Source organism: Manacus candei, unplaced genomic scaffold (assembly GCF_025592945.1).
Source record: "Manacus candei isolate 608988 ecotype Guabito, Panama unplaced genomic scaffold, ASM2559294v1 h1tg000033l, whole genome shotgun sequence".
Classification (NCBI taxonomy): Eukaryota; Metazoa; Chordata; class Aves; order Passeriformes; family Pipridae; genus Manacus; species Manacus candei.
Window position 1 is genome coordinate 10,893,121 of NW_026138081.1, and position 23,465 is coordinate 10,916,585.

A 23,465-nucleotide genomic window follows, 5' to 3' on the forward strand; every position below is an offset into this window, starting at 1 on the left:
GGTTAATATACATAGCTTAAAGTTAAAAAACCCAAACAAAACACACAAAAGCCATATAAGAGGAAGATTTTTATGTGCAACTTGTACACTAAGTTCTAGACAACTGCTTTCCAGTGCATATGCTAGGTTTCTGTTTTCCTGCTTCTATGAGGAAGTTACAGTATCCTTTTCTTCATCTATGGAATATAAACAGTACTGTCCTAGTGCACAGAATGCATTACTTCATGCTTAAGGCATTTTCTGTTTCCATGTTGAGAGGAACAGGGCACATCTGCCACAGTGCCTACCTAAAACCACAGATAAATCAAGTATGTGATGAGATTGTAATAACATGACTGGAAGGAGGTCACCTACCTTTCTGCTTTATTATGACCTCAAAAATTCTTTTTACTCTAAATTAATCTGACCATCTGGAGGAAGGAACACAGCAGGTAAAAAAGCCTTTGCTGGTGGCAAAGGTATCTATCCTAAGCATAGGCCAGTGAATCTACTAGTAAAACTGTTTATGTATTAAGGAATCAACATGAAAATGACAAAAAGTGACAGACAAAACAGATGATATCTATCCTGAAAGGACTCCTAAGGCAACCCATGTCATAATGCACTGCAGTATAGACAGTCTCTTACCTGAGCTGGTGAGCACACTCAGGGGACTGCTGGAGGAAGTGAGTGCAGCGGTGCCACTCGGTGTGTTCTGAGCTGCACTGGCTGCAGCTGCTAACGCAGCCAGGTTCTGTAATTGCATCGCATTCAGTCCTGCAACACATTGAAGAATGCAGAGTTTCTCCTATAACAGTCACCACCAACCAAGGGTAACAGATCCAGCAAACTCAGCACATCACAACAGAGTAACAGAAAGGAGCTTAAAAGCAACAGGCTTAATACTAGTTACTGATCTTTTCTGTATCACGATTCCTTGCTATAATTAAAAAAGAAGTTTTTCTTTGCCCAGATAGATGTGATTTAGTAGGTGAAAAGGCCAGGTATTCATTATTCCAGATGTAGACTCCAGAGTCTACTCCAGAAATTTTTAAGCAGTGTTCTCTCCAGTCACAAAAGCACAGCAGCCTTAAACGAGAGTTAAGTCAGGATCTGACAGCTCATGTGCAAGCTGGAGAACTTGCCTAGACACCAGGCCAATACCTTCCTCCACTTTCATGTCCTGCCACTCCCTTGGAATGGGAACAGCAGTAACTGCAAAATTATTTCAAGCAGGCCTCACACCACATTGGCCACAGTCACAGCTTTAACCCACCATCAGTATGTTTTGTTTGGTCCCCCTGGCAGTCAAGAAACAACAGTCAGTTGTGAGACAACTGTTAGGTGGCAACTCTTGACCACAAGATCAACCAATGTCTGTGTAGGCCAGTTAGCTGGTAAAACAGTGGCAAGGAAAATGGGAAACATCACATTGTAGGTAGGCAGCAAGGAATATGTAGGGGCAAGAAGGTACCTCTGTGCTTACGAACTTTTACTAGTCAGTTTACTCATTTGACTCACCTTCATCTTGAGTCATCATTTTTGAATGAAACCATTTGGTCAGTACTGGCACCACATTTTGCCCTCTTTTCCTGCTGTGGGATTATCATTGAAATGGATCTCTTCCTGAATTCTGTATTTTAGCCATCCTTTGGTAGACTAGCTTCATTCTTCCAATACTGCCTCTCTTCCCTTTTCCCTTATTTTCCATTTATTGTCTCTATCTTTGCTTCTTTTAACAATTCCAAATATTCCCTAGTATTTCTTCCCAACATAATTAAAACCAAAATTAAATTAATCACTTTTCATTTAACAACATCAAAACATCGTAGGTAGAGGTGGCTCTCATCTTTTGGACACAGTAAGAACTTAGTGGCAAAACACACATCTCAAATAACTAAAAGCTCTGTTTTGTAATTTAAGCATGTAAGCAGACAACAAAAATGTAAGTGACAATGCAGTATAAACTAATTATTTTCTATAATACTTCTACTACCTTTAGTATAATTTGTTTGGTTTTTTAACTCTTTTGCAATTGTTTTCTCTTTGTGACAGGGTCTGTTTCCCTAGCCAAGTTTAGTTCCCAAAACAAGGGGATTCTGTCTTTATTTAGATTCAAGGTGCCATTGTAACAAAAAAACACAAAATAAAAAGTTTTATTTTTTGCTTTTATTGTGCTACAGAGGGTTAAAAGTGCAAGTGCTGGAGCTCGTGAAGAACAGAGCAGCTTGCATCCTTAACTGAAACAGTTTGTCACATGTACACTGCATCTGCCCTCTTGTCATCACACTGTTTTCCCATCTGCTTTCAAACAGGGTTGAGATTAAATTTTGTCTACAAAGTCTAATATAGTTTGGGATCTAATTACCTACTTAATTTCTCTTTCTATGAATTTCAAGAAAGGAACTGAGATACTAAAAGGACTTTGAAACTACAACTTTTTCTGTAAAGAATCACAGATTTGGAATAATTATTTTAAAACACCCTGCAACATGCTATTTATATATATGATTTCTCAATTTTTAAGGTTTGTTTTTTTTTTTTAAATAGTGAAGATAGAATTACCCTGGAAACTTCAGGGAAAATCTCAGGTAGTTAGCCCCTTCCACCTGCCCCAGTCCTTACTACTTTCTCCTTTATCACAAAACTTGCTTTCAAACAGACACAAGAGGGGAGAAAAAGAGTATCACATGCATAACAAAATCCATTATAGATCACCACCCTACAGGATATTAGTGAAACTGATTTAAAAAAAAAATTGCTTTTTTGCAAGAATCTTAGATGTAAGAGCTCTGAAGAGGTCTAACATGAAAAAAGTCAATATAGGAGCCTGACATTAGAATCAACCTCAAGTATAAAATCGGAGTTCTTACAATTGAAAACATAACACTTTGCAAAAGCTTGTAATTGTTACTGACGAGTGCACCAACCAACACGAATCAGATGTACAAAGACACTTGTAGAGCAAACTCTGCACAGACAGGGCATGTGATACTGGGAACGACTCTAAAACTCCAGGAGGCAATTTTAAAAGCTTGAAGTGCTCAGTATTAAAACCAAAACTATAGATTTTTTTTCCAGCAGAAGAATTTAGAGAATGTGGTGAATGGAGTTACTAACGTATTTTATTATTCCCAACCCTGTGAAGACAGAAGGGACAATCAACTTACAGCCCCAGTACTGCTATACTTAGTGAATATTCTGACTAGCAGTCTCCAGCAAGGAATTTCGCTCATACCTATTAAGCTGGTATTTCCCTAACAGCAATGGTAATTATAATTAATAATTAATTATAATTCAAATGAATGAATGAAAAAACCTGAATAAAGGACTAGCTCACATTCCTAACAACACTGTGTTGTCAACTTAAAATGTTTTGTTCTTAAATGCATTGAAAATGGGAAAACTAAGAATCCATTATCACTGAAACATGTGCATTAATGCCTGTTTCAAAATGCAGTTCTTCACACATGCACCTGTTTGGATAGAAATATAGAGATCACTCTTTGTGGAAGATAATTTTAAGTGCCAGAGCTTGGAAGGATAACACCACTTACCTTGGGGACAATACTTAGATAAAGAAGGAACACCCACACTTGTAGCAGAGGATTCCATTCATTCTGAAGCAGTGGATAAACTCAGGACTAGTTATGTCAAATTACATTAATGTATCTACAGCCTTTTGGCTTTCTCTACCCTCATCCTCTTTTGTTTGGTACTTAATTTGTCTTCTGATGGAAAAAACTTACCTCCCATTGGGTGGAGGCTGCTCAATGTGTTCAGGTTCCCAGATGAAGCAGCTGCTGTCTGCTGAAGGAGCTGCAAATAAAGCTAGACATTACACCAAAAAACAAAACAAGAGTGAGAGTGAGGGCTGGCTCTGCTTCTGGGAGAAATTGCATCACACCACAGCCAGAGCGCCGTCACAAATGAATTCCCGCTGCCCATGCACCTCATTGTAGCAAAGCATAAAGAGAATTCCCCTTGCACAATACAGCCAGAGCACCACCATAGTGAAATTCCATGTAGCCCATGCATCACATTGCAGCCAAAGCAACAGCACAATGCTTTTCTCACTCAATATCATCAACAGTGAGGGAAAATTATAGCTGATACACCAAGACAAAACAAGCAGAATCAGTAGTGTAAGAGAAATTCCTACTCAAAGCACCTAAGGCAGGACTGCCACCCCTAAGGATATGCTACCTCACATCAGACTTTACAGTTGACACTGTCAACACGGGACAAATGGTAATGTCATATCAAAACCAAAGAGTCACCACGCGAGGGAACTTTCTCCACTTTCCTTATGCACACAGACATGAGAGATTTCCAGACTCAGCTCGGAAGCTAGAGATTTCCAATTCCTTTTTCCATTAACTAGCTGTTGTAAAAAAAATTCCAACCTACCAAAACTAAAAAAGTACTAAGAGAATTGCCCCATTTCAACTACACAGCATATCAAGAATGAGATGAAATTTTCTTTTTCTGTCCTTCAGACCTTACATTGCATAAATACAGTTCTCAGAACTACTCTAGCAACCCACATAAGTCAGAGTACATCAGTTTACGGAAAGTTCACCCCTTAGGGACCCAGCAAAATCAACTAAAATCAGTGACAAACAGCAGTTGGTGACAAAGAGCTAGTCCAGCAGTCTGTTGCACTATTTCTGCTAAAGAGAGTAGTTTCTCTCTATTTTCTGTAGGGTTTATTTTGGTTTATTTGTTTGGTTTTTATTGTTTAGGTTCTTTACTCTGTTTCCAATCTGATCACCTTTTCTATGTGGACAGTGCCGAGTACTGTTTCTGGTTTCACTGGAAGAGGATAAGAGAAATAAAGGCTGAAAAAGGAAAAATGATAAAAGAATACGAGAACTACTTCATTAGATAGACATGAAAAGGGCATTTACATGGATAAATTTTAAGGCTGTAATATATAAAGAAAAAGCACGAAGTCAGTCTACAGAATGCAGGAGAAAAACCCAGGGTTTCAGTAATTAGGGCTTCTGTGACTGGGGTGGAAATCCTCCCTTAAATGTATCCTGACTAGATGTTAGCACATAACAATTTCAGCCTTCTCATCCACACAATAGGGATTAAGAATCCTGCCCCTGTCTATCAGAAGCCTTCTAAAAATGAATACATTAAACACTGCAAGACAGTCAGACACTGCAATCCCTGAAGAGATGAAAAGAACCCAAATCAGAAACTCACTGCTAAGTACTGGGGTCCAAGTGTGTTGAGACCAGCCAGGTTTCCCCATATTGAGGCAGCACTGATCTGTTGCATTTGTTGCTGGAGTTGCTGAGCAATTCGTTTCTGCTCTTTGTCCTTCTGCGTGTCTGCAAATTTTACCACAATGGGAGAAGAGCAGCCCTGCAAACAGCAATTCAAACAGTTACATGCTTGCTATCCCCAGCAGTCACAAAAATACTGCATTACAACCCAGTCACTGGAAGCAATTCCCTCCCCCATATATATTTGAATATATATATATATATATATACTCAAATAGCACATTTCATTAAAGGTTTAAAATTGTGTTTGCTTTTAATTCTATTTTGTATTTTGGAATTTTCCCTGCAGATGAAATTCCTATCTTGAACTCTAAAAATAGGAGTAGAACAAACACAAAGGTCCAGAAACAGTATTTGTGAAGAGACACACACTGCACTTATCCTTCTCTGTATGCCCACTGGTCCCTTAAACTCCACAATGACTGCCTGACAAATTACATCTGCTCCTGACACCCACTAACTTGTTTTACCTCCATGGTTTGTGCTTGGTGCATTGCTTTGATTGCTGTTTGTGCCATGGCTCTTGTTGTAAAAGTCACAAATGCACAACCTGGGAAAAAAGCAAAAAGAAACCAAATCTTCCACCACATCCACAATTACCAGGATGAATACAGAAATCAAAGTGCCTACTGGGTGGGGAGGGGGTGTAGGTGGGAATCACAGAAAAAGCTGAAATGCTATGTTAAGTTGCAAAAGGCAGTATCCTCCAATTGCCAATAAACTTCCTGCTTACCTCTGCTCAGGCCATCTGGGCCCCGTAATATCCTGCATTCTTCAATCTGCCCAAAGGGGGAGAACATCACTCGGATATCATTTTCATTGCACTTCTTGGATATCATTCCAATAAACAACTTCCTATCTTCTACTGCTAAGAAATCAAAAGGTAAAGAGTATTACCAGCAAATATGTGCTTACTAGATCTTATTTTGTCAAGTCTTCTCTATTACCCTGTATTTAGGGTAGAGACTTATCACAACCAGATTCCCAATAACAGACTGTGTTTTCAGTTAAGGAGGATGCATATGAGATACTTCAATGAACCTGAAGGAGGCCTGTTTTATCATGTTTTATGTTTACAATTCACTGATTTTTCCTTACAAAGCCTGTGAGTAGCAAGAATGTAAAAAAAAAAAAAAGGAAAAAATATGTCAGATTCAGCACTTCTCTGTATCTTTTCAGTTCCTGGTAAGAAAAGAATGTGGTTTACTGGACTATTTTCATTGTCTTTCCTCTGCCTCTTCTTCTATCTTTAGACTACCAACATACCTAACTGTATATAAACAAGCAAGTGAACTGCAGAAAGCTGCTTTCTAGCCCCTTCATCATACCAATCACTTAAATTTAGATGTGTCTACTTCCTTATGCTCCTCTCTCAACAGCGCAAGCAACAGCAGTTGCTAAAACAGAACAGTTTTATTTCTGTTATTGATATGCACCAAAAGTGATATGTACTGATCTGTACCAAAAGCATAAAAATAAGCCGTGGACTGTGTTGTACTGTATCTAGCCTCTGAACCCTGATGCTACTAGACACATTAGAGTTGAAGAATACCCTTCAGTGTGCAGATTATTTTAAAATAAATGGTTCAGAAAGACATTTCTTTTAACTTTTCAGTTAATGGTTACTAATGTCAGTTAAAGGTCACTTGAGGGAGTGGGGTAAATTTGAATTCAGAGCAGAATTTTATACCTCTTGATTTACTTATTTAAGGATGTTAACCACCTCTGAAACACTTTCTTTTATGGGATAAAGCAAATTATGCAGAATAACACTTGAAAATATAAACCAGTTTAGAAATACAGCATTCATCACAATATAAAATATAGTATTATGAAGGTTGTAGCAGAATTTGAAGCTTCAATTAAGTCTTCTCTGATTCAGTGCCAGGGTGAGGGGAAATCAACTTGTTTGCTGAGTGTGCTATGATGCTAGGAAGGACAATTCCAGACTATTCCAGCTGATATGACTTTAACTGGCTATTAAATCTTAATGTTGTACTTAGTTCGCTTTCCGCTTTTAGAGTGGAAAGTTGCTTTTTAATACTTTTTGCAATCCATTTTAGTTCAAGAGATCCAGAATCCCTTTTATTAGTGGCAAGTTCAAATACTTTCTTAACTAATGCTTTATTTATTGTTGTTACCTACACCTTTTACTAAAACTCATATAATTATGCAATAGTCTTGGAATTATCACCCTAAAATTCCATTACTTTTTTTCTTTCCATTATTTTCCCAGGATACTTGTGTGTGTGTGTGTGTGTGTGTGTGTGTGTGTGTAAAGGAAGATGCATTTTAGTTTAGAGAACCTATTCAGTTCTCCTTCCAACAATATTTCAAAGGAATGACTCCCTTCTATATTTACACAGAAACTTATTCTGTAAACACATGAAGGAATTTGCAGATGGAATTACTCCTACTTTATGCTACCCATATATATTCCATCGTCTCCTTTCAATTATCTTAAGACCTAAGCTTTCTGAAACAAGGATTATCTTCTCCATGATGCAACACTAATCTTATAGAAACTACTGCAAATGAAGAAAATAAAATTCAGCCAAGCCTAGAAAGGTTGAAACTACAAGATGCTAAACACTTTATTTGCTTATGTTGCAGCAGTATACATAGATACAGATATATTTGAACATGCATATATGTATGTATATAAACTCAAAATGAAAATGCATGACTAAATGATCATTTACCCAGTGGTGGATGCTCAATTCTTAATCCATCTGAAGTGGCCAATGTGCAGAAATACTCAGTTTTTCTTCTCTACCGAACTGTTGTTAATTCTCAACCTTTCTTGTATACTACAAAAAGTAGTTTTGATTCCCACCCTAGCTGCAACAAACTTCCTTCAAAGGCTTTGAGGCCTTGCTCCAAACTGGACAAGCACTTGAAAAAGCACTTCTAGATTTCATAGAATCATAGTATAGTTTGGGTTGGAAAGGACCTTAAAGATTATCTAGTTCTAAGTCCCTGTCACAGTCAGGGATGCCTTCCACTAGACCAGGTAGCTAAAAGCCCCATCCAGCCAGGTCTTGAACACTTCCAGGGATGGGGCATCCACAGCTACTCTAGGCAACCTGTTCCAGTGTCTCACCATCCTCACAGTAAATAATTTCTTCCTACTATCTAATCTAAATCTAAATCTGTTTCAGTTTAATACTGTTATCCCCTGTGCTATCACTAGACTCCTGGATAAACAATTCCTCCCTGTCCTTCTCGTAGGCCTCCTTTAGCTACTGAAGGGTTGCTAGAAGGTGTCTTCTCCAGGCTGAACAACCCCAACTCTCTCAGCCCATCCTCACAGGGGAGATGCTCCAGCCCTCTGATCATCTTGACGGCCCTCCTGTGGACATGCTTGAGCTGGTCCATGTCTTATGCTGGAGGTCCCAGAGCTAGATGCAGTACTACAGGTAGGATCTCATAACAGTGGAGTAGAGTAGGAAAATCACATTCCTTGACCTGCTAGCCCTTCTTTTGATGCAGCCCAGAATATGGCTGGCTGGCTGGGCTGCAAGTGCATGCTGCTAGTTTATATTCAGCTTTTCATCCAAAAATACCCCCTAGTCCTTCTCCTCAGGACTGGTTTCAATCCACTTATCACCCAGCCTGTATCCATGTTTGCAGGACCTTGCAAACTTGGCCTTTTGAACTTCATGAGGTTCTCACAGGCCCACCTCTCCAGCCTGTCAAGGTTCCTCTGGATGGCATCCCTCCCCTCTAGGGTATCAACCACAGCACTCAGCATGATGTCATCCATAAGCTTGCTGAGGGTGCACTCAATCCCACTGTCCACGTCCCCAACAAAGATTTAAACCACCTTAGCACAAAGAAGAACTCACTGGATGTTTCCCTAACTGACAACATGGTTCTACCACAAGCAGCAGCAGTGGGAGATACTCTGAGTCATGGAATTTTGGAGACATCACTCACACTACCTACTATATTCAAAACATACCTTTCTCTTTTCATATTTTTCTTTTAAAAAATCAGGCCTCCAATTCAAGACTTCACCAAAAGCTGTTTAACAGAAGGGAAACCCTCAAGCTTCCCAATTAGCACAAATAACACCACCAAACTCAGACTTTAGTAAAGCTTACCATTACTCTTTTCACTGTCAGCTGGTTTCATCTGGATAGGATGGTGCATCTGAAACGTAAAAAAGATTATTTAATCCTACTACATTCACTTCATATTATATGAAATACATCCCATAAGAATTGTGGAAGATATTACAGTCTAAATTGCCTCTAGAGGTGCATATGTAACATTACATAAATTCCTAGAAGAAAGGCTTTCCTAATTACATATCATCATTCCTCCTCAGAGAGTATTATAAAAGCCACGCCCACCCACTTCACTACCATATTATTCTCCTAAATGCTCCAAAATTCCCTTAAGATCTGTTATCATATAAATCTCATGACACTGATCCTTCGAATAGTTGTTTTAAAACATTATTTGAGGGCATGATAACATGTGTTTGTACTTCAGTGGTCCTGGAGCTCAGAAAAACAAGACAGAGTTATGCAGAAAGCAGGACTCCGTTCTTACCCCTGGGAGGATCTTCATATTGTGAAGAGCATTCTGTGCTTCTAGTGCAGCTTTACGGGTATAAAATGTAACAAAACAGCACCCTGCAATTAAAACAAAATGCTAGCTGGGAAAGAACACCAAATCTTGACATGCTGTACAGAAATTGCAAATCCCACTTCCATCCTTCCAATGCAAAATGTATTCCATCACAATGCTGTGGAGCAACAGAGTATTAATTTGATGTTCTGCTTTGCAATTATAATCCATACTCCTCAAGCATCCTCATCACTACTGAGCTCTAAAAAAAAATAAAATTATAATTTTCTTCAGCTCAGCTAATGACTGGATGACAGTTCAAGTATAATTAGACAAACACACTTAAAGACTATAAAGCTCAGGCTTGCATGCACACCTGGTCACACAGAGCTCCAACACACAGGGATCTCTGAATAAGCAAACAGCTAAGACTGCAACTATGTGAAACTGGCTGAAACCCCAAGTGTCACATGAAAAGCACAGAAATTCTCACCTTTGCTTTGAGGAGGGTTTTGGCTCCTGTCCCTCAAGACATTGATTTCATAGACAGCACCATACTGTTCAAAAAGTTCTCTTAGATCCTTCTCACACCAGCTCCGTGGGACTTGACCCACAAACATCTTGATAGCATCTAGATCAGGTTGGTCTGGGTGATCCAGTGTGCCATTCATTTTCTTTGAGCTATGAAAAACAAGAAGGAATTTCTGGTTTATATCTTCCACAGACAAAAGCATGCTTGCAGCAAGATAAAAAAAATATTTCTACACATATATAAATGTATATGATTAAAATTTACACACAGAGACTCTTGCACATTCCCAGTACTGCACACAGGAGAATATTCACATTCATTAGCAATCTGCGAACTTGGAAATCAAACACACTCTACACAGCTGTTTAAAACTTTGTCTCTATAATGTAGTCAACACCTGGGATTCAGGATATAAATCTGCTGAGATAACTGAAAAATATCACTAGTTCAACCACGTAAAATTTTATAGAAAAAAAACCGGAACAGAAAGGAGTCTAAACTCAAGCCTATTCGGGAACCACTGAAGTTATCAGTAACCACTGAAAATGAGAGGATAACATTTTAAAAATGGTTTTATATGTTACTAACTGTAACTGTTTCCCAAGGTGAAGATCAATCTTTAAAGAGAGAAACAGATAAAACTGACTAGATTAAAAGTTTCTTTACAGGTTTACAAGGCAATACCTCTGTGAAACTAAGGAGCTTTCAACAATAACTGGCAAAAAAGCAGGCTAAAACTGTACATGAATAGGTTGGGATTGGACAACCCAGTTAGTCACAAACAATCAGGTTGAGTAATGGCAGGAGGTTAACATAGGAAAAAAGTCACTTCTTAGACTACAACAACAGAGAAGTTTTGAGTATGGAAATCTTCAGTAGGTTTCAAGGCATTATATGTAGCCATAGAACAGTTTACACTCTATTAACAAAACTTGTGTTATGCTCCACCCAGCTAGTTGACAGTCATACACTGCTCTCTGTATTGACTCCTCATTATTTGTTAAGTGCAATATGAAGTCTTGGTATACTAGAGGACCTATCTCTGTGGAAGACTAACTGTAATGACACCCTATTGTAGCTATAGTGATTAGTAGGTTAAAATTGCTGACCAATCCCTGCATAATCTAGAAAGGACATGGGGAGTGGAACAATAACTATACAATGATGCCCCCCGCCCCCAAACTCTTTGTTGAAGAATACAGGTGGTCTTCTTCCAGAGTAGCCCACTTCATCTCTGTTTTTTCCTTTGAAGATAGTCTGAATAGCTTAATAACTCCACATGACAGTAAACAGTATTCCTCTCACTGTCCATCTGAAACCATATTCCCCCTAAATAGAATTTTAAAAAAATCCAAACCAGGTAATGTTTACTTAATTTTTCCCTCAATATGCTGCTGTTCAGAGCTAAAGGAAAAACTGATGCCAGGGAAAGCTCATAATTTTATAGTTGTATGAACAGACCTCAGAAACAACAAAGCTTCTTACCAGAAGAGAAGGGTATCATCACAAATCCTTTCGCTCCACTCTACCTTTCCACTCAGAAAGGGTCAGCACCTCTTCAAATTGCCAAGGCAAACAATACCTTTTACAGAGATGTAAGCTACCTCTTTTCACTTCAGTTGAAAACAACTGTAAATATTTTACCCTCTTCCAATAATAATTTTCAGCCTTACCTTCTATGCCATGCATAGCTTCAAGAGCATAGCATGGCTCCTGTTAACTGGGCAACTCTTAATATGACCTCAGCACTATTCAAGAATTATTTCACTCCTAATTAAAAGGTTTAGTCTGGAGTCATTAATAGGGAAGAACAGTAACTGTTCTCTCCAGCAACTGATTTAAATAATCAATTTTATATAATCAATAATATCAGCACCTGTAGCACACCATAAACAATACCACCAAATAGCTTTATTCCTCCTTAGCCCTCATTCCCACAATTATCAGACCATTTTTCCCCTTAGAAACCAACATCAATTGTCAATGACCACTAGGATTTCTTCAGGAAAACAAATTGCAGGCTCTCCCAGGCCCCCTGCCCCAGGTGGAGTTCATCAGACAGCAAAGGCTTTAGAGACAGCAATTCTAACTATCATTTTAGTTACAACTTAGGCATGAAGACAAAATACTTACACAGGGCTTGCATTCAAGGAGCAATGGTCCACCATCATCTCTGGGAGGAAATCCAACTTGAACGCAGCCATCACCTCAGTCTATGACAAACTACTAACACTAAAGCAGTGTATTGCCTAACCCCCAAACAACGCCACTTCCAAAAGTCCTGCAGGTCTTAACACTCAGCCACACAAAAAACACTCAAACCACAGAAACAGAAGCTCAGGGAGACCAGCAATAGACACCACAGAAACAGGCTGGACTGGGAAAGGGACATGGAATCCCAGATTAAAAAGGGGATGTGACCATGTGAAGGGAGGCTCAGCTTAATACACAATGAAAATGCTGATGCACTAGGCTTGTTTTGTGCAATTTTCCCTGGCGAAGCAGTACTGAGTGCACTGTCAGATAAACAGAGTGTCAGATCCATGAAGATAGCAATGGCTAACAGAGCAGAAAGAATACAAACTCCAGTCTTTCCATCCCCAACTAACTCCTTGTCTCCCAAAATGGCAGTCCAAGGCCTTGAGGTTCGACAGACACTTCCCATTTTAGCAATATTAAGCTATGAAGTCAAGAGGCTCCTTCATAAACATTTTCAATAGTTGATCTCACTCTCTTCATCTTGTGCTCTATTATTGACACACTCTTAAATTCTATGGCAAAAAATGTCAAGTAAAATGTTTCTCTAAATCTGCAAAAAAAAATCAAAGCTAATAAGATATGATTACTCAAAAATTTCTTAACAACCACAGAACATAAAAACTGACTCCTCTTTTTATAGGAGTAAAAAATATATTGTTCTAGAAACAATACTTTGTCCGTCATGCATCTATAAAATAAGAGATATACAGAGCCTAGAGATGATAAAGTAAGGGAAAAATCACAACGATTTGTTGAGAACTGTTTTATAATCTTTGAAAACACTAATCAGAACACCTCAGCTGCTTCATCATTAAAACAGGAATGACATGTTGATGTTGATCAAGGAAATGTGAGGTGTATTTATACACGCAATACAGACTTCTTTTTAAATCTGTAATGGGGAGATAATGTGGATAAAAAGGGATGCACTGTGAGATGCAGAAATATTTGATTGCGGAGAGTGAGTGCTGCAGAGGCAGCTGGGTGTGTCCGAGCACTCCAGTAAGAATGATTAATCAGAGTCAACTGTGAATCCAGATAAGCCTTATATATGGTCAATAACCACAAAATAAACCCTTAGAGCATCAAAGACTGTATGCTGGAGCAGCTGTGATCATGTCTTTCTTGTTTGTTAATGACTGCAACATGTATTTGCAGTTATTTTGACTGGTCAGTCAAAATATACAGCTTTATTTAAGCTTGCACAGTTACAGTATGTCAATTATTTTTTCATAAATAACATTTCCAACCTCGGAAAAACAAGAACATTGCTGATCTTTTGCCTACAGTGAGGTTAATTAAAAGGTTACTAAAAAGGATTAGGTCTTATAATACAAAGAGGTATGCATGTTACTGCAAAATAAGAGGACACGAATTTCTCACACATCAGATATTCAGTAACTACTTCATACATGCTCTTACTATGTGGTAAATGCAAGAAAACTTATTCTTTAATGAAAAAGGTGTAAGCTACATGCTAAGCACCATTTTTAAGAGCATGCAAATAGGCACTAGGGAGCATGGGTCAATTTTTTAGCTTTCAGTAAATTAAATTGTTCAATCTACCTCTAGACATGTATTATGGGCTTCCCACTTGAAAAGTGCCATGTTGCATAAAACACATCATATTGAAATGGTATATTGAGACCAGAGCCCACTTCGTGCATTTCTCTAAATAAAGAGCCTGTAGAGAAAAACACCTCATATTTACATAATTAGAACAGTAGATGATAGGGTAGGGTTCTTGCCATTGATCATATAAATCTATAGACCAACACTGTAAATTCTGGCCCTACCCATGAAGACCAGAATTCATTCCTTCTGGTCTTCCAGTCATCGTTAGCTTTCTTCAGCAACCAGTAAAGTGCCCCAGCAGCCATGCTCACTGTAGGTTTGATGAAAGATGAAAGATAATGATAGCAACTCTAGAAAATGGGTTTTAAAAAAGTTACTGAGATTGATCAGTTTACTGAAAAAAAATCACTACATCATTATGATTAGAACCTGTGCCCACCCTTTCCCACATCTCTGCTCCTCACAATCAAAGTTCTATCTGCTTGTTCCGATAAAACAAAACTGCAAAGTAACAGGCACAGTTTGGTGGAAAGGAAGAATCAATATTAGAATGGTGAATAAATATCTGAAGGTATGTTAGTCAAGACTCAGTGCCTCAGGGTGCCGTACTTCTGACGCAACGATGGCAACTTCAATGATGAACCACTAGTGTATAAACAGGTTTGTTTTAACATTATTTAGTTGAAGGCTTCAAGATAGTGAATTAAAATAATTATGGACTTCATCTGTGAAAATAACTTCATTGTGAAAAGAGTGGAAAATGATAGTATTTCGCTATTGCACAGAAATAAGAATTAAATGAGGATGCAGCCTTTCTTTAAATTAAAGAAAAGTGCAAAAGTAATCCTAACCACTGCTCACAAAGAAAGAAAAATAAGAGCTAAACACACTTATTTTTTGCTCAGATGTCAAATTCCTGCTGGCTTCCAGATCCATTCTTTGACTATTTCTATTCAAAGGATAATGGAAACAATGTCTGAAATTCCAAGCTCTATGGACTGTAGCTACACATTTAAATGTGGTGCTCATCTGACAATACGTTCATTAAAAAACTTCTACGTACTAAATATTAGATCTCACTTTTTTACACTTCTAAAGCCCTAGATGATGCTGTAGAATGTATCACTACAGGTGCTCCTCAGAGATTACAAAGTACAAATGCTGAAAGTTTTTGCTTTTACGTTTACAGAATAATATTACATCCTGGGGCACAAAACCAAAAATCCTGCACCATATTTTCTTTCCTAAGAAAGCCTAGTTCATTGTCAATGAACAATTAATTCTGAAAGCTGAAGATAATACTGTCTTTTATTTTATACAATCTGAATCTCAGACAGCATACTCAAATTTGAAGCTGAGGGACTACTGGGATGGTGAGAGTAAACTATGGGAAAGGATGTAGGCTATGGGGAAATCAGACACTGTGAAGCTCTGAAGGAGACAGGTCCTAGAATAAACTTCCCCTTGTATTATCTGTGCATATCCAGATTCCTACAGTGCTGCTGAATTGCAGTTTTGTTTTTAAACAGATAACTCCTAGGTTACATGCATCAAAATACACTAACTACTTGTCAATATTTTGTTGTTTCATTTTTGATCGTGTAGGCATGTGGTCAGACTGTTTTCTGCCTGTGTTGAAATCCAAACTGTCTCCTCATGCCTTGCTGGGTACAAAAAAGCCACTTACCTAGTTGCCAAAAGTGCAGTTTCTTCCTGTGCCAATCTCTTTGACCATTATGCATCGTGGGTACACAAATCTGACACATTCAGAATGTTGAATTTACCATCAAAATACATGAAGTTTTTGGGCTGCCCATAATTCAGATTCAATTAACTGAAAAATATTTTTATTTATATGAACTTTTCTAGAAGTTTCCAGGTAGAGAAAAGAGGTAGGAGGGAAAGAAAATTGCCTTTATCTTGGAAATGGCACAGTTTCATAGTGCTCTCTTGTACACATTTATCTGAGAGCAGATAAATGAGATCTAGACCTAGATAAATTTTTACCAATTAGGTTAGTAAATTTAATTCTAAAAATAGATTTTACTATAAGGTTTTTTTTCCTTCCCCTTCCTCAAAATATTTCTGGGGAAAAATTTGAGGTAAATCAATACATTCTTGACCTATTTCTCTGGCTTGTGAATGAAGTTCTGTAGCTTCTACTTCAATTAATTCTGCGAAAGCTCAAAAGGAATGAATTATGAACTTTTGTCTGACTGAGGAATCCCCAGGACTCCCAGCTCTCTGCCAGCAGATCAAACAGCAAGTCACCTATCCCTCTGGTTTAAAGGATGTTTTCTCTGCCCAAGTACTCATAGGGAAAACGAAAGAACAACTAAATGTACCTTTTTTTATAGTAAAGACAAATGATAAAAGCAAATAATACAAAATTTATTTTGTAAAATTAGGGAATTATTTTTCTAGAAAAAGGAGACAAATCTTTCCACTGAAGTGAACAAATTTATTATTCTAATTAATTCTAAATAGTGGAGTTTATAAAAAGATAGACAAGAAACACATACAGGTAAATTTTCTTTTGAATTGTCTATGGGTTTCCTCAAATGCATATGCTTCTTTTGAAAGCTCTACTTCTGTTCTTCCTGCTATGCAACATTCACTTCAAACAGAATCTACTGCCCCACAATTCACAAAATAGTTGCAGTTTCCTATGTTCATATGAATAAAGCAGATTGGCTAAGGCAAATGGAAACTTAAGAGGGAACACCTTTAACTAAATTCATAGATAAATATTTAGTGGTGGTGACTTCTGTAATCCTGTCAAAGCTTGATAAGGTTTGAACACAACTGGATGCTTGCAGGAACATATTTTTCCACATCTATTTACTGCACATATATACCAACTGCATTTTTTTAACTGATGGACCATCTGACTCAAAATACTGCATGTAAGAACCACCACCTTCTAGCTAATATTAGGAAGGAACAACTAAGTAACCCCATCTTTAAACACAGACTAATCAATAATTTTTAAGATTTTAGACCCATTTGCCTAGTGCACGTAGTACTAGGCACTAACAGAAGGAAACAAAAAAACAGACTATGTCCAGTGTGGCAGTTCTCAAGGTCCTTAGTCACAATTTTTTAACTTTCTACATCAACACATTCAGTGCAAAATCTTCACGCAAAAATAGATATGCAAGACACTGTTTGCATTAAACATACAGAAATTACTGCTTCTCTGTGGCCACTGAGATCACAACTATGTTTACCACGACACTATAGTTGTATAAGTCTGTTGGATGAAGGGGTTCTGAATTAAGAACTGGTCAGGAAAGACCAATTGCTTGAAAATGATGTTTCAGAGAGAAATCAAGAGATTGAAAGCTGTGGCATAAAAGAATGGTATGTTCCAAGCTCAGTAGCAACCCAATGCAAAAATCCAAGCACATCCCTTAGCTCCTCAATTTCCAGATGTCACACACGCAAACTGGGAGGCAGTGAACTGAGAATTGAGAACACTGTTTGCTATACAATAAACCCACACACTAGAGAGGTAACCCTTAACACAAGTATGCCAATTCATACCAAAAGCAGAACTGAAAAGCCAGTAAGTCTCAAGATCCTTCAGTGACTTCTCCCTGCTTAGCTGAGCACCATAGCCAACAGCCAGACTAGTTCAGAGCTACTGGCACACCAATGGGAAAAGAGCAAGAGTTGACTATTCTGTTTTGACCTCCTCTTCACTTAATGCTAAATGATTAGGAACTTAATGCCTCAATACATTTATTGGTCTGCCAAATTTATTTAAATGTGAACAGTGGAATCAACGTTTTCAAGAAGGAATCTTTATTATCATGATTCATCTTCATGAATGAAGATTTGGAAAGGACTCTACCCACATTTGCTACAAGCACGCTGGTGGCTAAAAAGGCCAATGCGAGATAGACAAGTCTGGTTGCAAAAGGCACAGCAGAAAGACTCCTTAGGTGGTATCGACAAGACAGTTCTTTCTGCGTTGTCTTTTTACCTCAAGAGTGATCCTGTGTGCGTTCTCAAAAGAAGCAGCAGCGTTACAGTGTGTCTCTAGACCTCCCGACTGAGGGTCAGAGTAGACCAGTGACAATGATCAATATGGCCAAGGCTGAGATGTTGTTTCAGGGAGTCCTTGTATCTTTTCTTCGGGGCTCCTCTCTTGCGGCAGCCAGTGGCAAGTTCACCACAGAGCATGACCTTGGGGAGGTGGTAGTCCTTTATCCTTGAGACGTGCCCTGCCCAGCGCAGCTGTGTTCTCAGCAACATGGCCTCAATAGTCATAACTGCTGCCTGTTCTAGAACAGACGTGACAGTCACATAATCTGACCAGTGGGTGTTTAGGATTGAACGGAGGCAGCGCTGATGGAAGCATTCTAGGAGACGCAGGTGGTGGCGGAAAATGACCCATGATTTGGATCCATATAAAAGAGTAGACAACACTATGGCTCTGTAAACACTGATCTTTATACTTTTCTTCAGGTGTTTATTTCGCCAGGCTCTTTTATGGAGTTTTCCAAAAGCACTATATGCCTGTGCTAACCTGTTGTCTACCTCTCCGTCAATCTTACCATTCGAGGAGATGAGGCTACCTAGGTAATTAAACTGCTGAAATGATTTGAGCTCTGATTTGCCAACGGTGATATGGGGATGATGGAAGACTTCCTGAGGTGCAGGTTGATAGGACACTTCTGTCTTTAAGCTGACTTCCAGCCCAAAAAGCTCAGCAGTGTCAGCAAAGCAGGATGTTAAACGCTGCGGAGCTACTCCTGTGTGAGTGACAAGGGCGTCGTTGTCAGCATAAAGCAGCTCCCGGACAAGATGATTTAAGGTCTTAGTGTGGGCCTTCAGTCACCTAAGGTTAAATAGGCTTCCGTCAGTACAATATCGAATGTAGATACCATCTTCATCGTTGAGGTCTGCTGTGGCCCTTTGGAGCATCATGCTGAAAAAGATTGTGAATAGGGTTGGTGCAAGAACCAGCCTTGTTTCACACCATTGGTAATTAGAAAGGGCTCAGAAAGTGCATCACCATATCTGACTTGGCCACGCTGATCCTCATGAAGTGAGATGATCGTTTTAAGGAACTTGGGGGGACAACCTAAACATTCCAAAATCTGCCACAGACCTCTTCTGCTCACAGTATCGAAAGCCTTGGTGAGGTCGACAAAGGTTACATAGAGACCTTTGTTCTGTTCCCTACACTTCTCTTGCAGTTGTCTCAGAACAAATACCATGTCTGTGGTACTCCTGTTGGCTCTGAAACCACATTGGCTTTCAGGTAGAGTTCTTCTGCTATGGGTATTAGTCTGTTCAAAAGTATTCTTGCAAGGATTTTGCCAGCAATGTTGAGCAGAGTAATACCTCAGTAATTTGAACAGTCTGATTTATCTCCCTTCTTTTTGTACAAAGTGATGGATGACTGCATCACGAAGGTCTGATGGGAGTTCGCCTAGTTCCCAACAGCGCACCACAAACTCGTGAAATTTAGCATGGAGTGCTTGGCCCCTATGCTTCCAGACTTCAGGTGGAATTCCATCAACTCCAGCTGCCTTGCCAGTTTTCACCTGCTGTATGGCCTTAAGGGTTTCTCCATAGCAGGGGCAATATCCAATTAATTCGTCACCGGTTCTTGTGTAATGTACTGAACTGCTGAGTCTTGAACTACATGGCTAGTATTGAAAAGAGTCTGAAAGTGTTCAGACCATCGAATCAGAATGGAGATTTTATCTGTGAGAAGCATTTGACCATCTGTGCTGAGTAGAGGGCTTTGGACCTGGTATGTAGGCCCATATGCTGTTTTCAGGGCCTCATAGAAACCTCTGTGATCACCTGTATCTGTGCATAATTGAGTTTTTTCAGCTAGATTGATCCACCATTTGTTCTGGATGTCACGGAGTTTCTGTTGGATCTTGCTGCATGCAAGACAAAAGGCTGCTTTTCTTACATGACAAGATGGCTGAGCAAGGTGTGCTTGGTGATCAGTTCTCTTCTTCCTCAACAATTCCTGGATCTCTTGATTATTTTCATCAAACCAGTCCTTGTTCTTCTTGAGGGAGAACCCTAAGGATTCTTCAGAGGACTGCAGGATGCTATTTTTAATATGTTGCCAAAGTGTTTCAGAAGAGGGATCTATGGAATGATTTTCAAGCCTAGTTTGAAGGTTTGCCTGGAATCTGTCTCTCACTGTAGCTGTTTGAAGATTGTTAACTTGGAGTCTCCTCCTTGGAATACCACCCCTTTTAAGTTTGAACTTAAGGTTGAAGTTAACTTTACAGCGCACAAGTCGATGATCTGTTTGGCATTCTGCACTAGGCATCGCGTGGGTATGATGAACATCGCGAACATCTCTCTGTCGCACCAAGACATAATTGATGAGGTGCCAATGCTTAGATCTAGGATGCATCCAGGTTGTCTTCAGACTATTTTTCTGCTGAAAGAGTGTTGGTGAGCTGTTGCTCCACACAGAATTCTAGCAGAAGGCATCCATTATCGTTGCACTTTCTAAAACCATGCCTGCCTAATACTCCTTTCCAGGCTTCAAAGTTCTTTCCTACTCTGGCTTTGAAATCACCAAGGATAATGATCTTATCATCTGTGGGAACCTTTTGGGTAAGGCAATGTAGGTTGGTATAAAATTTATCTTTTCCGGCAGGGTCAGCTTGGAGAGTTGGGGCATATATACTAAAGAGGACAACATATTGCTTGTTGTGTAGTGGAAAGCATAAGGAGATAATGCGACCAGAATGACCTGTTGGCAGATTTTCAAGTTTAGGGACAATAGTTTTTAATCATGAAGCCAACTCCTGAAAGATGCCTTTCAGTTCTGGGTTTACCTGACCAACAGAGTGTATAACTGGCACCATGTTCTCTAAGGCTGCCTTCCTCATGGAGACTAACTTCACTGAGAGCATAGAATCATACAATGGTTTGGGTTGGAAGGGACCTTAAAGATCATCTAGTTCCAATGCCCTCTGCCATGGGTAGGGACCCCTTTCACTAGATCAGGTTGCTCAGGACCCCATGCAAACTGGCCTTGAACACTTGCAAGGATGGGGCATCCACAACTTCTCTGGGCAACCTGTTTCAGTGTCTCACCACCCTCACAGTAAAGAATTTCTTCCTAACATCTAATCTATCCTATTCTCTTTCAGTTTGAAGCCATTTCCCCTTGTCCTGTCACTATATGCTCTTGTAAATAGCCTCTCCATCTTTCTTGTAGGCTCCCTTCTGGTACTGGCATACTGGTGGTACTGGTATCACTGTGATGCCAAACAGTTCTGCTTTGACTGCCATATATTTATTATTTGTCTGCACAGTCTAGGTGTCCCTCTTGCTTTTACTTCAAACAACAAGCCATGAAGTGAATGCATGTGAATGCACAACCTTGTAAAAGCTTGTATGTGGTTATTACCTTCTTAGGCAGTTTGTAGCTCCAAATCAATTTACAAATCACAGCTAAGAAAGCAAAACCTCAGTGACTGATACAACAACATTTGTCCTCTGAGGAGGACAAATACTGTACTGTGTACTTCATACACAGGGTAGTAGATTCTTGAAACTCCTTGGCAGGATAGGGCAGATGCAATAAGCTTATATGCGTGGAAAAACAAATTAGACAAGTACTTGGAAGGGACCCATCAGAGGCCACTAGACAAACCACAATAGTTTGGGTTCTTCTGAGCTAAAACCAGAGAGGCCAAGAGATCACTGAGTCAGTTTTGTGGTGAAAACAAACACTATGGGTTATCAGCCACTGCAAACGGTGCAGATAGGTCTGGAACATGTCGAAGAGCAGGAGTATGCCTATGCATTTGTGTTGGGACAAAATAAAAAAATACTATGTAAAAAAAAAGAAGAGTTGTCCTGTTAAAGCTACTCAAGAACTGAACTATACATGTTAGGTAAATGCTAATTAAAAGTGCTCAGCTATTATTGGTGTAACACTAAACCCTCCCCAACACCCCTCCTCCCTCCCCCTCCAAACTACACAAGAAACAAAAACCAAAACCCCATACATCTGGACTTCAGGAAGCATGACAGCACAGATAACAACCAGTTTATACACTTTACCTCCTTTTTAAAATGCCTTGCAATTGCTTTCAGTATGCCATCACATAACTGAGGAACAAATTTAATCTGTGACATGCTCAATATCTGGCTCACTCCGGAGGACAACTTACACCAAATGGCAGACGGTAGCTCTGCAATATGAGAGCTTATCTACCAGGAAACAGGTTACAACATCTGTTCAAATCCAAGAAGCCAAAAAACCCCCCAGAAACAACAAATCCCAAAGGACAACTAGGTCCAGCTCTGTCAGTTACTGCTACCAACAGGACATCTAAAAAGAACATGGAAGAAGCTGAGTTATCAGCCCTAAGACCCTCTTGTAGCATATGAATGAAGTTTACAACGTTTAAGGCAGTGGCCTACGAACTTGTTCAATTTTTCTCTCATCGCCTCTGATACATTTCCTCTTCATCTGCTTGCCTGAGAGGGGATGTAGGAGTGTGCTGTGAATATCTTGACGGGGCTGTGGGTAGTGGAATTTTGTGATGTGAGCAACCCACAGCTCTGTAGACAATGATCTGCTTTTCTAGGACAGAACAGCTGCACAATGCTACCCTGAGGTTTACTTTCTTAGTGCACAGCTGCCAGCTAACACAGCAGCATGAGGTTGCTAACCCAGTGCTTGACCCACTGCAGCTGTGTCTGCTACTTCAGTGATGATCTGAAAAAGGCTTGCACAGGCAGGACCAAAGAAAGAAAAAAAAATGGAATAGACCGGCCCATGAGACCACCTCCTGACAGTGACCCAAAACACTCCATCTCCAACCATAAAATTTCTCATTACCCTATTGTCAACGAGCAATATGCAAGCTGATAGCCTTCAAAGCATTATTTTGAGGTGTAACACAACTATTATTTCAAGAACCTGTATCTATTTAATTTTTTTCTTACACAAAGACAGAACTTCCAAAGAACCTCAAGTATCTCTTTGCAAGACATTTTATAGTTAATAATTGATATTAGGAAGAAGCATTGATGTATCCAGGGCAACTGCTTTTAAAGCAGATGTGTATAGGTTTCTTCCCCTCATACTAGTACATTAAAAACAACAATAACAAACACAAGTAAAAAAATTAAATCCTTTTATCCTTACCTGTAGGTTGTGGATTGCCTTTTTTTTTTGTGCGCGTGTATAGATGTGAAATGTCTAATTTCAGGTACTGCTTAAGGTTTACAGGAAG

General features: G+C 39.2%; 1 protein-coding gene across 21 annotated transcripts in view; it reads right to left on the minus strand.

The window, feature by feature from the left end:
- The window catches only part of CELF1 (CUGBP Elav-like family member 1), a 63,025-nt gene that overhangs the window by 18,895 nt on the left and 20,665 nt on the right, over nucleotides 1–23,465 (minus strand). For 12 of the 21 annotated variants that reach the window (XM_051791994.1, XM_051791989.1, XM_051791995.1 and 9 more), the window contains 8 exons: nucleotides 10,348–10,535; nucleotides 9,837–9,919; nucleotides 9,383–9,431; nucleotides 6,010–6,144; nucleotides 5,747–5,826; nucleotides 5,194–5,355; nucleotides 3,729–3,810; nucleotides 628–756 (listed from right to left, as the gene is read on the minus strand). In XM_051791994.1, coding sequence (XP_051647954.1) covers nucleotides 628–756; nucleotides 3,729–3,810; nucleotides 5,194–5,355; nucleotides 5,747–5,826; nucleotides 6,010–6,144; nucleotides 9,383–9,431; nucleotides 9,837–9,919; nucleotides 10,348–10,525 — 898 coding nt within the window. In that variant the 5' untranslated portion in view covers nucleotides 10,526–10,535. The remainder of the gene's footprint in view (nucleotides 1–627; nucleotides 757–3,728; nucleotides 3,811–5,193; nucleotides 5,356–5,746; nucleotides 5,827–6,009; nucleotides 6,145–9,382; nucleotides 9,432–9,836; nucleotides 9,920–10,347; nucleotides 10,536–23,465) is intronic. The other 9 variants (XM_051792006.1, XM_051792005.1, XM_051792001.1 and 6 more) reach the window with 3 other exon arrangements.